The 15,053-nt window shown below is 39.2% G+C and overlaps 1 protein-coding gene across 2 annotated transcripts in view; it reads left to right on the top strand.

The window, feature by feature from the left end:
* The window catches only part of tmem132e (transmembrane protein 132E), a 431,641-nt gene that overhangs the window by 353,133 nt on the left and 63,455 nt on the right, over nt 1–15,053 (top strand). For both annotated transcript variants that reach the window (XM_039618561.1, XM_039618560.1), the window contains exon 4: nt 11,557–11,749. In XM_039618561.1, coding sequence (XP_039474495.1) covers nt 11,557–11,749 — 193 coding nt within the window. The remainder of the gene's footprint in view (nt 1–11,556; nt 11,750–15,053) is intronic.

Below are 15,053 nucleotides of genomic sequence, written 5' to 3'. Positions count from 1 at the left end.
GTGAACCGTGTACGGGATGCTCCGATAACTTTGCTTTTCTTCCACGCACTTAAAGGTTCGATTTACCGAAAACAATTCAAACTACAGTATGAAATGAGGCCCTGCAAAGAGGATTTGCTGGTTTGTTTTAGTGCCTGTGCGGTGTGTTCCTCTGTCTCAGTACAACAGAGGTAATAAGTAATTAAGCTGAAATTTGATACTCCAGTCAATGAAATGCTATAATTAAAAAGCTCAACAGGATCTTGTTCATAAGCGATGATAAAACGGAACGTCAGGTTGTCAGGTGGATTGGTGTGTACAGGCCAGCAGTAATGCAGGGATTGCACTAGATCAGGTTGGTAGGGAGAGGGGAACTGAGCTGAAATTAAGAGGTTTCAATTAGATTAATGTTTTAACACCAGAGCCCCAAACATTACAAAACTGCTGGGGGGTCATTCTGACCCCGCCCTGCAAGAACAGAAGCAAAGACAGAGAAGAAATCATTTCTTAAAGAAATTAAGTTGTTAACTTTCCTTGGACCATTTTTATTATAAACAGTATTTGACAATAGAAATATGTGAGATTAAGTTTTAGGGCTTTTATTAGTTTTACAAATGATTTCATTACAGTTCAGAAAGGTAAAAGTTATTTTAGCATCCACTAATAAAGGATACAGCAAACAATATAATAACTAACACATCTGAATAATTCAATTATTGCAGATGAAGAACATTATGAAAACGTTAAAAATGAATTTTACATAAGGTGTGGCAGGCCTATTAGTTACGCTAATATAAAGGAAGTATTAAAAACAGAGAGCTTGCTGTGAGCCAGACTGAACCAGTCGGTGGCTGCATTTTAAACCACAGGAGGCGACAACAAAATAACAAGCACGTTTTAATAGATCAATCATTGTGAAAGTAGAACAGTGAGAGTTTATGATGTCATCCGCCCCCTCTTCCACCAGACCTCATTCAACGTCCATGCTGTTCCTCCCCAATCTGCAGCCCTCTGCCTCATCAGCTCTGCTCCTCAGGCCTGGGTACCCTGCTCCAGATTTCACCTTTTACTCATTCAGATTAGCTTTCCCCCCCAAGGTCCCCCCCACTTCTCTCCACACCCAGCAACCCACCCGGCTCTCCGTGCATCCATCATTGACTCTGATCCAGACCAAATATATAACAAAATAAGAGGAAAATAATACAACTGAAATTTGTTACAGGCAAGTGAACAAAGATCCGAATCATATGCAATAACAGATAATTAGAAGAGCAACATCAAAAGCAGTCACATTGGCCAATTTTTCAGTCCTTTGAAATGGACTCAAAACCCCCCATCATAAGTCATCATGAGCTTTGGGTGGTAATTGAAATGTATCTGTTGGATAGCCGTTCACAGTGAAGACAGTGTACCAAAAGGCACTAGCTGAGGCAGTTTGGACATGTGATTAGGATCCCACATAGGTGCCTTTTCCAGGTTTCAGGCACGCCCAGCTGGGAGGAGATTCCAGGGTAGACCCAGAATGCACTGAAGGGACTATATCATCCTCCCTGGGAGTGTCTCAGGATTCCCCAGGAGAGGCTCTAGGAAAATGTTGCTGAGGAGAAGATCTAGAATATCCTTCTTAGCCCGATGAAAGGAAAATGAAAGGAAGGAAGGTCATCGTCATTTTTTAAACAATTATTTCTTTGGTGTTATGGTTCTAATGGAATGCACTGGCAGTAGAGATTCTGAGTTTTACAGAGTAAAAGAGTAGTAATCTTTAAAAACTGTCTGGGAGAAATGCTTTCAAATAAACCTAAAAATCTATTTGCCTCATTATTGTTTTATTGCTAAAAAATAAAAGCAAAAAATCTGAGTAAATCCACAAATATGTTTAATTGCTATTAACGTTGGGTGAACACACCCTGTAAACAGGTGCTTCCACAATAGCACAGTGAACATTCATTATGGGTTTTTACAAGAGTGCAGTTTCCCCAGCCTGCGAGCTTGATCCACTGACGGAAAGCAACTAAAAATTAGCAACTATAAATCACAATATGTGATGGGTTCAATTTATTAAGACCTGAAGGACTGGGAGCTTGGCTAGAGACATTAGCAACTGCTGGTCTATATATTGGCATCCCTGCGGAGTCCTGATGGTTGGGAGGAGGAAAAGAGCAGCAAGGAAGAAAACAGAGAATAACCTCACCTGAGAAAGAGGTCCACCATTTCTCTCTTGTTTACTTCTTAGCGCCTCCTTAGCGACAGCCATCCTTGCTATATTTAGTGACCCGTGTCATGTAGTCTTTGCCACCCTGTCACCATGTGGGAAATGTCCAGTAGGGGGTCAAGCATGGACAGAAAAACAGTGTGTCACACTGCATTTTCTCAAAAACCAAGTCAATTGAGTGGCCACCTAAAGCAAAACCACCAAACAATGAGCCTCTAAAGTCAAGCAGTGGAGTCGGGGATTCATGCCTCATTCCCATAAAATCGATTGAACATGAGCTTGAAATCCGTTTTATATAAAAGGCACCCACGCCATGTTGAAAACTGTTGTGAAATTCATTTACATTGCTTATATTTGGGGTTGTCATTTTTTACGATGGTGTTTCCAGACAGTTTGAACACTAAATTGAACTTGAAATTACTGATATGCTTTATTTATGATGTCCTTTGTGACACTGGCAAATTATTTGTATTCCTAAAGTCATTTCATAGATATAAGAATACATTTTATTTTATGTGTCTTTAAAAATGATCAAAGAGTTAAAAAAAAAAATAACTCTCAAGTCAATCAAAGCCCAGCCATTTGAGTAAAAATATCTAAATATATATATTTATATATATTTGTCAAACTATTGGCTTGTTTGCCATTTTCACAAATGTGGCAAAGCCGCTTTGGCTTTTTTCTTTTTCTTTTATGTTACTACTGGGCAGCATGAGTCATACAGAACATGGGGCAGTTCAGGAAATTTGAATACATAAGTCGTTCTATCTATACTTGAGACAGAAATAGCATTTTGTATGACAGTGATTGCTCTTAATCTAGGAGGACAAAGATTTGGGATTCAGCCCTGATAATCAGCCTGTCTGTGTGCTGGAGTTGGCATGTTTCCCCTGGGTCTGAGTTAGCTTTCTCTTTATGCTCTTGTTTCCTCCAGCAGTCCAAAGACATGCATGTTAGGCCACAGTGACAGAGGCTTAGATGGACCAGTCAGTGACCCACAGGTAATCGGCAGTCACTAGGGAAAAGTACTGTATGTATTCTGCAACCAGCTGGGGAATAGCTACTGGAGGTTACTGATAGTCATTAGCGTGAATTTCATTCAAATAAGCAGAAGATGCTGCACCAAAACTCTCCTTGTGATTCCTCACTGGCTGGTTGCTGCATTGACTGTGAAAAGTTTCATGACAGCTTAGAGAGTAAATGTCGATTGGTTGCAGACAAAGTGGCAAGGAGGATTTATGGTGTAGCACCCTCTCTGGGGCCAGTTTCATGTGGTGGCAGCCATCAACCTCCAGCAACCACTCGCCAACCATTGGTGGAAACCATCGCTTTGTAGATAGATGGTGACTCATCTCTATGTCTGTCTAAGCGGAGCCTAATCTAGTGATTCTGAGTTGGCTGTGAATGTGAATGTGAGTGGTTGTCACATCCTGTGTCCATCATAGTGCCATAGGTTGGACCACTTGTACCCTGTGACAGCAGAGATTCGCCATAGCTTCCTACAACAAGTGATCAAGAAAGTAGATGAATGAGATCTAATAACCATTATTACAGTGGTCTAAATCAGTGTTCCCAACCTTTTGGAGCCACGGCACATATTTCACATTAGAAAAATCACACTGTACACCACCAAACAAAAATGTCACAAAAAACATATTGATAATTTTTCCCTGCGCACCAGGCATAGCGGAATTAGCTAGGGCCTTCATCTGGGTCGAAATTTTCTCCAGGACCCAGGTCAGATTGACAAATTTTTCTTTTTAAATATTTATCTATTATGTGCTGCATTTCTTCTTCGTTTTCTTCTGTTTTACTGACAGTTGGCAACCCATTTAACTAGAGCAGGTAGTTGTACTGCCCTCTACTGGAAGAGAATGCAATTGTTCTGCCTGTTACTCACGCCGATCGCTTAGAGTACCAATCAGGTGGAACCAGATAAACTTCCACAGCACACATGATCATTTCTCACGGCACACCTGTGTGCTGCAACACAGTGGCTGGGAAACACTGAGCTAAATTATGTCTTAATTTGCAGCTGTGCTGAACTTGGGTCAACTAACCCAAACTAGTAAAAGATGTCTATCAGTGGGACAATTAAAAGCATTTTCTCATTTAGTTTAGTATTGACTACTCTAAAGTAAATGGATGTATTATATTTTAAGTTGCAAAAATACAACTAAATTGGCATTACTTCTTTCATTCTGACAAAAACAAACTGACAAATGTTGCCATGCAACCTGGTTACATGTATTTTAATGGTGTCTTTTGGGAATGACTTATCACGCCCACATTTCTTTAAGGATTCTTTTTTATTCTATTCTGTTATGACTAAAGGAAGTCTGCTCCTTCCTCCTTTTTCTTCTTTGAGCTAAATCATGAAGGTAGGTGAAAATTTCCCTCTTACATTTTAAGCAAGACTCAATGTGCAGAAGCCTAAAACTCAAAGACTTTACAGTAATGAGCCCAAAAATACATGAATACTCAAGACAGTTCTTTCCCTAATCACCCAATTAAATGTGGTAATAGGGAGAAATCTATTCTGTTTTCTAAGTTCAATAATTGTTCTCGTTCATATGCTTTGTTTTGTTTTTTTGGTTACCACTAAGCAAGTTACCAGTCTCAGTCAGACACATGCACAAATACACACTCTGCTAAAAACACAAGCATACACACAGCAGCATCATTTTGCATCTCATTGGCGAACACATCTGAGCACCAATTCTGTTTGAACATCTGGTTTTGTTTACTCAAAATTACCTGAAACTGAGGAAATGGGGTGACAATGTTTTCCCTTCAGGGCGCGTTGTTGATCTCTTCATCACTCTCCGCTCTTTATTATTCTTTAGCTGTCCTCATCAGCTCGCACTTCAGCCGGCGCTGGAATTATTCAACATATTTCTTTGTCTGTAACCCTCCATCTGGAACGGTCCCGTTCTAACAGCAGCTCGTTGATAACGCCACATGAACCGATGCATTATTGATCGCGGTCAATGGGTTTCAAATGAATAATGTTCTTGAAAACACTGTGGCAATGCCTCTGTCATTTAATAAGATGTTTCTTAGTTCAGTTTAATAATTCAGGGTTAAACAAGAGAAGCAGGGAAAAGACTCGGAGAACATTTTTAAATGCCAATATTGACTCTTAACAAAGGCTTCAGGAGGACAGACGAGTACAGTGTTTTGCAAAGCTGCTTCGTCGTCACTGATGTTTGCCCGTTTTTGACTCTGCAAAGGAGAGAAAATGTGTTTCTTAGCACAAAAGATGTCCTCTGTTGGCCTGTGTACACAAACTGTTTCCACACTCAAGTAAGACTCTTTCAATGAACATAATGCACGGTTTACTTTGTTGGCATGTTTTATGATCCAGAAAAGTGGGGAAAAGCAGCAGATAGTGACTCAGTTTTAAGAGTTTTTAAGGCCCCAAACTTTAGCCGTTTGTTGGTGTATGTGAGCATTAGGGCTTTAAAAAAGTCATTTAATAGAAATACTTTAAAGAAACTGGATTACGCAAACGTGTCATAGCTTGTTGAAGGCATGTTTTTCCACCCGAAACCTGTCATTCCTAGTCAAACAGCACATGTTGAAGCGTTGTTTTAAATTTTAAGCAAACTTTGACTTTGTTTTAAATGTTCAAAAAGTCATACTTGAGGGCTGTAGTACCACAGACTTAAGCATGAACCATTTTCAACTCTTTGTTCATCGTTTTTCTTCTCCTGCTTTTGTAACCCTGCCTTGCAGCGCTTTGATCCAATGAACACTCCCTGTTAATCAGTTCAAACAGACCTTTGATCAAAGAACCAAAATCCCCCTGAGCTCTGAAAAAGCCCCAAGCTGCAGCTTTTAAAATATATACTTTGTGCTATACACACAGAACATCATTAAGTTAATGGAGACGAGGCCAGACTTTCTTGAGCCATGGTTTCTCCCTTCGTTTAGCCCTTTGGTGTGAAATCACACATTTAAGATTTCACCGCCCACTAATATTTAAAAATGCCTTTGTGTTGAGTTTTGTTACTCCATCAGTAGCTCAAGTGAGTCATCATGAATAATTGCATGATAGCTTTAAGAAGGGGAGGTGTCCATGGATCCAAAAAGTCCACCTGGGCTTTCTTTCCTCATGGTTTAACATCTTCAAGGAGTCGCTGTATGGAAGCTCCAGCACTATGTAGTTTCACTTCTTCATCACAGTCTGCTTTTTGTACAGCTGCATTGTGGACTGTTAATCCACTTCCCGAAAATCAATCACAAAGTTGTGGTACTTAATATCCTGGACGAGGCTGCAAATCACGAAATGTATGTCTTAAATAATTTGGTAGCACTTTATAATAATTTTACACTATTAAGCATCATTAAGGCATCAGTAAGTGCTTAAGTCATCATTTATACAGCATTACTCCTCCTTAGTATTCCATTAATAATACAGATATTATTATGACCATGTTTTTGTGATTACTATTAAGATTCTTACTAGCAGTGATGTAGTGTCAGCGATAGCTGTACATGGTGTAACATTAACAGATGGATAAACACACCTGTATTTATAAATGACGCACTAAGGAGGAGGAGTGATGTATAAATGATGAATTAAGCACTTATAACATATAACATAATACCGCATTAATATTTTTTTTATGCCTTTAGCTTTTGTTTTGTATAGATGCTGGTTTAAAAACTAGAAAAACAACTAGCTTAATTATTAGTGTAACTATTATTACTATTAGTTTCTCATTTTTCCTTTTTTATGTATTTATTTATTAGTCTTTTTTTAATTGGCACACTGTACATTAGTAAACAGACCTGTAACTCATCAGTACTTCCTGGCTGGATAGTAAAAGCAACATTAAAAAAAACCATTACAGATATTTAAAAAAAACCAGACATACCAACGATGGTGGAGAAAATCATCTCGGTGCTCACAGAACTGATTAATACAACCTCATCTATAAAGGACATTTAAATGTTGTATGTATTGTGTATAATTTCAGAAACAAGACAGTATGCTTGCAAAAAATTGAGTCATCTCTGCTCAATCTCTTGAAAACCTTTAAAATTTTTGTTTCATAAAGACTGTAACAGGTTTAAACCATTCAGACCATGTTGTAATGTAATAATGAATATGGGAAATGTGTGGACATGTCGTTTTGTTTCTATATAAAGTCAGCCAGAATAAATGTAATTACATACTTTTTAAAGTTTAAGACTCAAATTAAAGTTTAACTATGATTCGCAGGTATTTGTGATCGTCTACAGCAGGAGTTTGTCTGCTAAAATATAAATGTTAGGTTCCTCCACAGAATGGCCTCGGTGAAAAACACACACACTGATTTAGATCCCAATTAAAATTGTTAAAAAGTGTTATCTAATGAGGTACACTACACATACACAGTGAGTTGGACGAGTCTTGTTTGATTTAGTTCAGCAGGAGAATTAATTAGGGCTAATATAATTAGGTGTATGTTGTTGTGGTGCACGCGTTACAGCAATGGGAAATCAGGGCATCAATGCAGGACAGTGACAGCACTGACATTTCAAAGTGAACCATCGGAAAATTTTAGCCTAAATTGTAAACAGGAGAAAAAGTCACATGAGTGGGTTGTCTGCCGTGCAGGATTTACTCCAGAAAAGTAGCTAATGGACACAGGGACATTCATCGGATGAAGCCGATTGTGGTAAAAAATGTGTACCAAAACACACGAGAGCTGACATCTGTTCATTGATTTTCTTCCACTTATCTAATTCAGGGTCATTCAGGTGCCACTGGGTGAGAAGCGGGGTGGACCCTGGACAGGTCCACAGTCTATCACAGGGCCAGCACATAGAGACATTCACACTTACTTTCACACCTATGGGCAATTTCAAATCAGCAGTTAACCTAACGTGTATGTGCTTGGACTGTGGGAAGAAGCCAGAGGACCCGGAGAGAAGCCATGCAGGCACAGGGAGAACCTGCAAACTCCACACAGAAACACCCCAGGTGGCCCGTGGATTTGAACCAGACCTTCTTGGCTGTGATTTGACTGAGCTGACCACCAGACCACTGTGCATTTCTTTGCTTTTAAGATTATTTTTCTGTCTATAATAAAGCCAAGCAGAAAATGAGAAGCATTAACTGGCAAGACAAAGATCTAAAGTGAAACATGAAGCTCACACTCTGGAGTTGTTCTGTGGAGTCACGATGCAGATAACAGCAATGTAAAGAAGCAGAGAGGCCATGTTAAGCCATGTGGTAACAGATAGCAGTGCCATAATTCCTCAAATCTGCTCTTTTGATTCAGATCTAAAAACTAATGTCATAATGTCAAGTGAATCTACAGCTCTTTGAGTCAAAAAATCCGAGCTTTTCTTCTGCAGCTCTCAGTTACAGTTTCACATTTTGCAGTTCACTCTCATAAAAAAAAGTATGCCCTCTAACCTAAACCACTGTATTGTGAACATCATTTTCCTTCCCTCCAGCATGGTGGCAGGCAACATAGTATTGAGCGGCTGTACCTGCACTCACTAGTGGGCCGTATTGATGACAGTTTGAGTGTGTCACAGACAGACGGAGGTGTTTGTTTTCAGTGAGTGATGTCGAGACAAATAGGCTGAGATCTCATCTCGGTGTTCCTGAGAGGAACCTTTTGTGGGCGGACGGTTGTACATGGAGTTTGATCCAGCTTTCATTAAAAGCCTCTCAGACTGAATGCTGGGAGCTTTCTGCTTTTTGTGAAGGACAGATAGCTACTGCTTCACTTTTCGCTAAAGGTGAGGCTTGGGTGGGATGATTCTCGCAGCAGCTGGAAAGAGAATTAATTTGCCTCTTCACCACCAGTGAGATTGTTTAATGTTAGGCTTGTTGAACCTGAGGATTACAAGCCCAACAAGCAGAATTTTCATAATAAGAAGGCCGCTGCGGTTTTTGAACCGTTGGCATGGTTGTGATAGTAAAAAGCTAAGCAAAAGTTTCTGGTAGATGGAGGCACAAAGGGTGATGGTGTTCAGATAGTTTGTGTGCATGGCCATGAGAACAATCAGGTTACCTACCAATAGCGATTGATCGGTTAGAAGCAAATCTGCAGCCCGTTTAATGACGTCTATTCCAAAGTGAGAGGCAGAACAGAATTTGCAATCTCCTTGCACAGACTCAACACTCAGACCTTAGGATAGAAGGAGAAAGCTGGCGAGATTAGGGAGCAGTGATTGGTTATTGACAAGACCCTTCTCTCTGTTTCATTTAAAGTCAATCCCTGAATAAGTCGTTGTATATGATAACTTAATAAAGTGAGTAGGAAAACCATTAGAAAACTATTATTTCTCAATAATGACCCCTTTGACACTTTTATATAAGTGGAAGGATATAGGAACATTTTTCAAAATCTAATATCAGGTTTTTTCTTTAACTGTACACTGTGATTACAGTATATGGCAATTATGTTGTTCCCTGCCTTTAAGATAGTTCCTTATTTTTCAAAATGTGACCATATCATTAGTTAAAATGAGAAAATTTCAGCACGCTGTCTGCTGATGGCTGGAATATGTGTTAAGTTCCAGTGTGAGACCTCGAGAAATACTGGTGTCGTGTGTGAAATGTTACATTTAGAAAGTGCTTTAATTTTCCAAGAAACCAAAGAAATTGGTGACTGAGTGCGTGTTTCTTAAACCTAAACTTAAAGTTAGTAAGAAAAACAAAACAGCATAAAAACACAAATAAATTCACACAACAGCAACAACATGCAACATCCTCCCTTTCTCTCTGCAAGGCGGACAATGAATTAAGTAATGCTGTTTGAGAAAGGGAGAAAATTAAAAGGAGATGCAGTTAAATACTGAAAAATAAGTGCCAGTCAGGAACCGGGTCGATCCAGAACAGCAGCTAAAACACTGTGTGAGCTCAGGATCAGTTTCATGTGAATGTGTGTGAAGTTCTCTCTCTGTGTGTGTCTTCTCTCTCCCCAACCGGTCGCAGCAGATGGCCCCGCCCCTCCCTGAGCCTGGTTCTGCTGGAGGTTTCTTCCTGTTAAAAGGGAGTTTTTATTTCCCACTGTCACCAAAGTGCTTGCTCATAGGGGGTCATATGATTGTTGGGTTTTTCCTCTGTATCTATTATTGTAGACTCTACCTTACAATATAAAGCACCTTGAGGCAACTGCTGTTGTGATTTGGCGCTGTATAAATGAAATTGAATTGAAGTTTTTGGATACTTGTGCTTGATGTTTTGATATAAAAACATATGAAAGTATCTCTCTCTCTCTGTTTTAAAAGTGTATCCTGATTATTTTATATGACAGCTTTTCTACATGTGTTTTTTTGCTGTAATCGGTGTATTCCTGGTCACCAACAGCCATGGCGGACATTTGAAAATATACATTTTTATATCATTTTGTCAAATTATTGCTGTTACAAATACTACATTTTACATTGTAATTTGCTTGCCAAGTAAAAATAAAAACCTGATATCTGGATATCTCTAAACAGACGGCAGAGTGAGCCAGCAATATTAGCATTCTGCTGGTTTGCATGAGCAGAGCGGGGTGGAATAATGACCCAATCTAAACTCTTGTTTTAGTCTGCCCCTGGCTATGACCTTTAAGATTCTATAGCATTGTTATCTACCTTGTATCTGTCAGGAAATCTGATGAAGACAGTGAAGGAGCTGTTTATGATCCCGCCGACTGAATGAAAAGTGGCGACAGGGCGTTGTCATCATCGACTGTGGCTGACAACTCCTCTGAGCTCTGCTGAATGTGTGACATTGATTTGACTAGAGCAAAAACCAAATCCTAGAGCCAAGATTTTAATCAGAGGTCTTGTCCAGGGCAGCTTTGTGGCCATTGATTCACTGATCCAACCACAAAACTGTGATCAATCTTCAGCTCCTTTCTATTCAAGACAGAAAACGCTACGGCCTTATTTTGGAGGTGATCACCTGCTTATGTATATGATTATATGCAGAACTTGTATATGGTGTTCTATTGAAAGTCTACAAAAAGTTCTACTTTAAGATATGTAAATGTAGAATCGCTTTGAGTGAAGAACAAATACTGAAACTGCGCCATCTGAGAAGTATCTATTCAGCTCTAAAGCTCTTGGCTGCAGTGTTTCACACGCTGAAGTCTTAATGAATGCATTATTTCTTCGTTTCAACTCAAGGGTAACTCGGGGACAGCGTTAAAAATAAATTAAAAGCAGTGTGTCAACCACACACTAAATGACATTTTTAATAATTAAGCACTATCTAGTCAACTATTTCATCACTGAAAACAAATATACTGCCAGAATTTCTGCTTATGTACACTCTCCTGTGTTCTGATGAATATGTTGCTATGAGCAGTGTTTGACATTTACGCTGGGCTCTGTTTGATGGTTGTCTCCATGCGGTCTGGCAGGGATGTGGTGGGCAATGTCGAGGTGATGCAGCTGGACTTTGAGATGGAGAACTTCACCAGCCTCTCGGTAACCAGAAGGATCAACTGGAACATTGATTACAAGGGACAAAACCCACCGCCTGATTCAGAGAAGGTCGTGACAGAACTGACGGTGGTGCAGCGGGACATTCAGGCCATCATCCCTCTGGCCATGGTGAGTAATGAGAAATTCATATAGATGTCATTTTTAAAAATTCACATTCATTTTATTTTACTCAGTATTATTTAAAGTGTTCGTGTAGGTTTCTGCCTTAAGCCTTTGAAATATAACACATATTATGCAGTTACAAAATATTTTTGTAGTAAAACCATCACTAGGTCTGATATATTGAGCCAAATTCAGTGTGAACTATTACATTAGCCATTGTGTGGCTTCCATAGAACCAGAATAATACACTGGTTGGTTTCTTTAAAAGCTCAGTACCCTTTTACAATATAACTCTGACAATGTGTTAGTGCTGCAACATGCTTATGTAAGGTTGTGAATAACAGGGACTCATTTCTACTACCACTAAACTCTAAGTACAGTAGAAAAAACACAATTTTGGTAAATAAGAGACAGTCTGTTATATTGCAAATGAGAAATAAATTATACTCTAGATATTTTTGTAAATACTGCATACCTATTTGTAAGTACTGGCACACAAAACAGATGTTTCAGTTTGTTACTGTTAAATAACACTAAAATATTGGCTGTTACAGTCGGGACTGCAGTGATTTATTTAAACAGGTAGAGAATGTATAGAATAGAATAATTTACACTTTAGAATGCTAATCAGTTACAGTATTCAGTTGTATTTATATAAAATGTGACATTACTGTACATTTCCTGTGTTTTTAGCGATTTTTTGCAGGATTAGTCATTTAAGAGTAGCAAGTAACCGTACAGTACAAGATTTTTACATATTTCTTCTGAAATGTCTAATAGCCATTCACTTTCTGCTTCCTGATTCTTACAATAAAATGTCAGTGTAAATTGCACACCTGACTTAATTTTTAATATTTTATTTTTTTATATTAGTTTTCCTTTTAATCAGCGCACATTCATTCTTCAGCAGGTCTAGTTTCAGTATACAATGTGTGCAGAGCATTCTGCACACAGACAGCTTGCCATTGCACATACATCCAATCAACACCTACGCCGTCTGCAGCGACTTACTGATTGTTCAGAGCCGACAAGTCCAAGTGTCCATTACTCTTCTAATCTGGACTCTTCCTTTTGCCTTTTGAAAGGTGGCAATTATTGAGTGTTAAAAACAGATTATGGAAACAAAGAGAAATTAATCAGCCAGGCAGTGCTGAGAGCATCCAACTACACCTGCCTTTGTACTTAACTCTCTTGTGGTTTTGGTGCAGTTGTTTAGTGTATTGAAATCCGCTGTTTTGCCAGTAATAAACCGTATTGTTCATGGCACATAATACAGCAGACTGCATGGAGCAGTAAATGTCTAAGAATTGCTCAAAGCTTTTTTCTTAGGATGTTTGCATATTCATAGGAGCGAAGGTCATCAGCCCTTTACAAACGTTAAGCTGTTCCACCAGTACAATGTTAGCTAATGTTTTCTCTTACAATACAGAAAATATGCTTTTAAAAATATTTTAAGACATAAGAAGGAGCTCTACACTGACAACTCCTGAGGCTTTGTGCTTCTAATAACAGCTCTTGGTTATCTGTTATATATTTACATAATTGCAACAGTTCTGCATCTAAAGCTCCAATAAATATACTTGAGCAGCAGTTATGACTTTGTGTGCTTCACATCTGTTGCAACATAAGGTTCGCTTAATATCTCTGGGCCCCTTGATATTTGGGATTAGCATGCATCTTGTACCCAGATGTGTTTCGCTTCGTTGCAGAAATAGATTTCTGCCTATATGACTTTGCCCTGTAAAATTTACAACCAGGGTGAACCAGGCTGCATGGAAGAATTTGCCACCTCTACTCTCTCCTCACTTGGTCGAATTGTTTATTGTAATGGCGTTCAGTTGCAGTCGCTAAGCGCACCCATCATGTAAATGCTAAAAGGAAACTGGCATTCTTGTCATTTCACTATTTTAGCTGTTGTGGAATTTCATGGCCATCGCGAAAAATACTTCCCTGCTTGTGTTTTCAAACTAAAAGGAAAAAAATGATCTGTAACAAATTGCACAATGAGACCAGTCAGGCTTGATCAATTTAAAAAGTTTTCACATCAGTGGAATTTAGAGTGCTTCCAATTAGTCTATCAAGGATTGCTGACATTGTTCAATGACATAAATAGACACAGTTTACTTAAAATCAAACTTGAGACAATCTCATTTCCACTAAACCTCATGAATCTAGTGAACAAAGCCTAAACTTAAAAAACGATTATGATCAGGCAACATTTACTATTTCCAGATGTCAGGATCTAATATGGTCACCTTGAAAAAGGAGAATATCTTGTAAATAGATTTTTATTCATATCAAAGAGTGAGAGTGATGATCCTTCTGGTCCAGATAGAAATGTAACACTTTTAGAACCGATAATAGAAACTATGCAAACTGAAAACAGGCAGGTCTCTCAGAGCAAAAGGAGAAGTCATCATCGCAGATTCTTAAATAGCTTAAGTTTAGCTCCAATCCCCTTGAAGGTCTCCCCCTCAGGCAGCACAGAGGTGCTTCCAGCTCTGCTGCCGTGTTTAGACAACTCTGTAGAAGTCCTGTTCTCACCACTCTCGTGATTGCGTGATTTCGCCATGGACTTCAAACTTGTGCTGAAAGCAAACATCAACTTCTGTGTCAAACTGACACAACCTTCATGTCGAGGATCATTACCGGTGATGAGAGTTGGGTCTCCTGCTATGACCCAGAGACCAAACAGCACATGCCACTAGCAGAGACCGCAGTGTCCAAGCCCGAAGCCATCTCATTAGGTCAAGAGTGAAAGCAGAAGCATTTTTTTTTTTCATCTTTAAAGGGTCGAACCGTCACATCTGTGATAACGACCTCAGCTTTGGGGCAACCTGCCCCATTGCTGCAGCTTTGCTTTCTTACCCAAAATTATGCTCAGGCTAAATAGCTCCCATTTCGACACAATGGAAGAGATCCAGCATGCATCATAATGCAGAATACTGCAAGTGGTGCAAAAGTGCACTGGCAGAAGTTCAGGAACAGGACAACATAAAAAAGTCGAGGCAAGTTTTCATGAAACTTTTTATTTGCCCCTCGTTCCACACAGTAATGATTGCCAGTGATTGTGTTTTGATAGTCGTTGTGGTTATTTTGGGGGGACATGAGTAATTTGCTGACTATGACTGATTGATGGTTATGAACGTTGAATTCTCAGCATGGATCTGACCCTGCAGCAGGTGCGTGTTTCTCCAGTCCTTAACAGGAACGCCGTCTAGCAACAAACTATAAACAGGATGATTTTATGATCAGATTGCAAAGTAACTATCACAACAAACATGAACACCGCTGCATATTTATCAGTTCA

This window comes from Oreochromis aureus, linkage group 10 (genome assembly GCF_013358895.1).
Source record: "Oreochromis aureus strain Israel breed Guangdong linkage group 10, ZZ_aureus, whole genome shotgun sequence".
In the NCBI taxonomy this organism is placed as follows: domain Eukaryota; kingdom Metazoa; phylum Chordata; class Actinopteri; order Cichliformes; family Cichlidae; genus Oreochromis; species Oreochromis aureus.
Note: the sequence above shows the minus strand (reverse complement) of the source record. Positions and strands in the feature narration are given on the sequence as shown.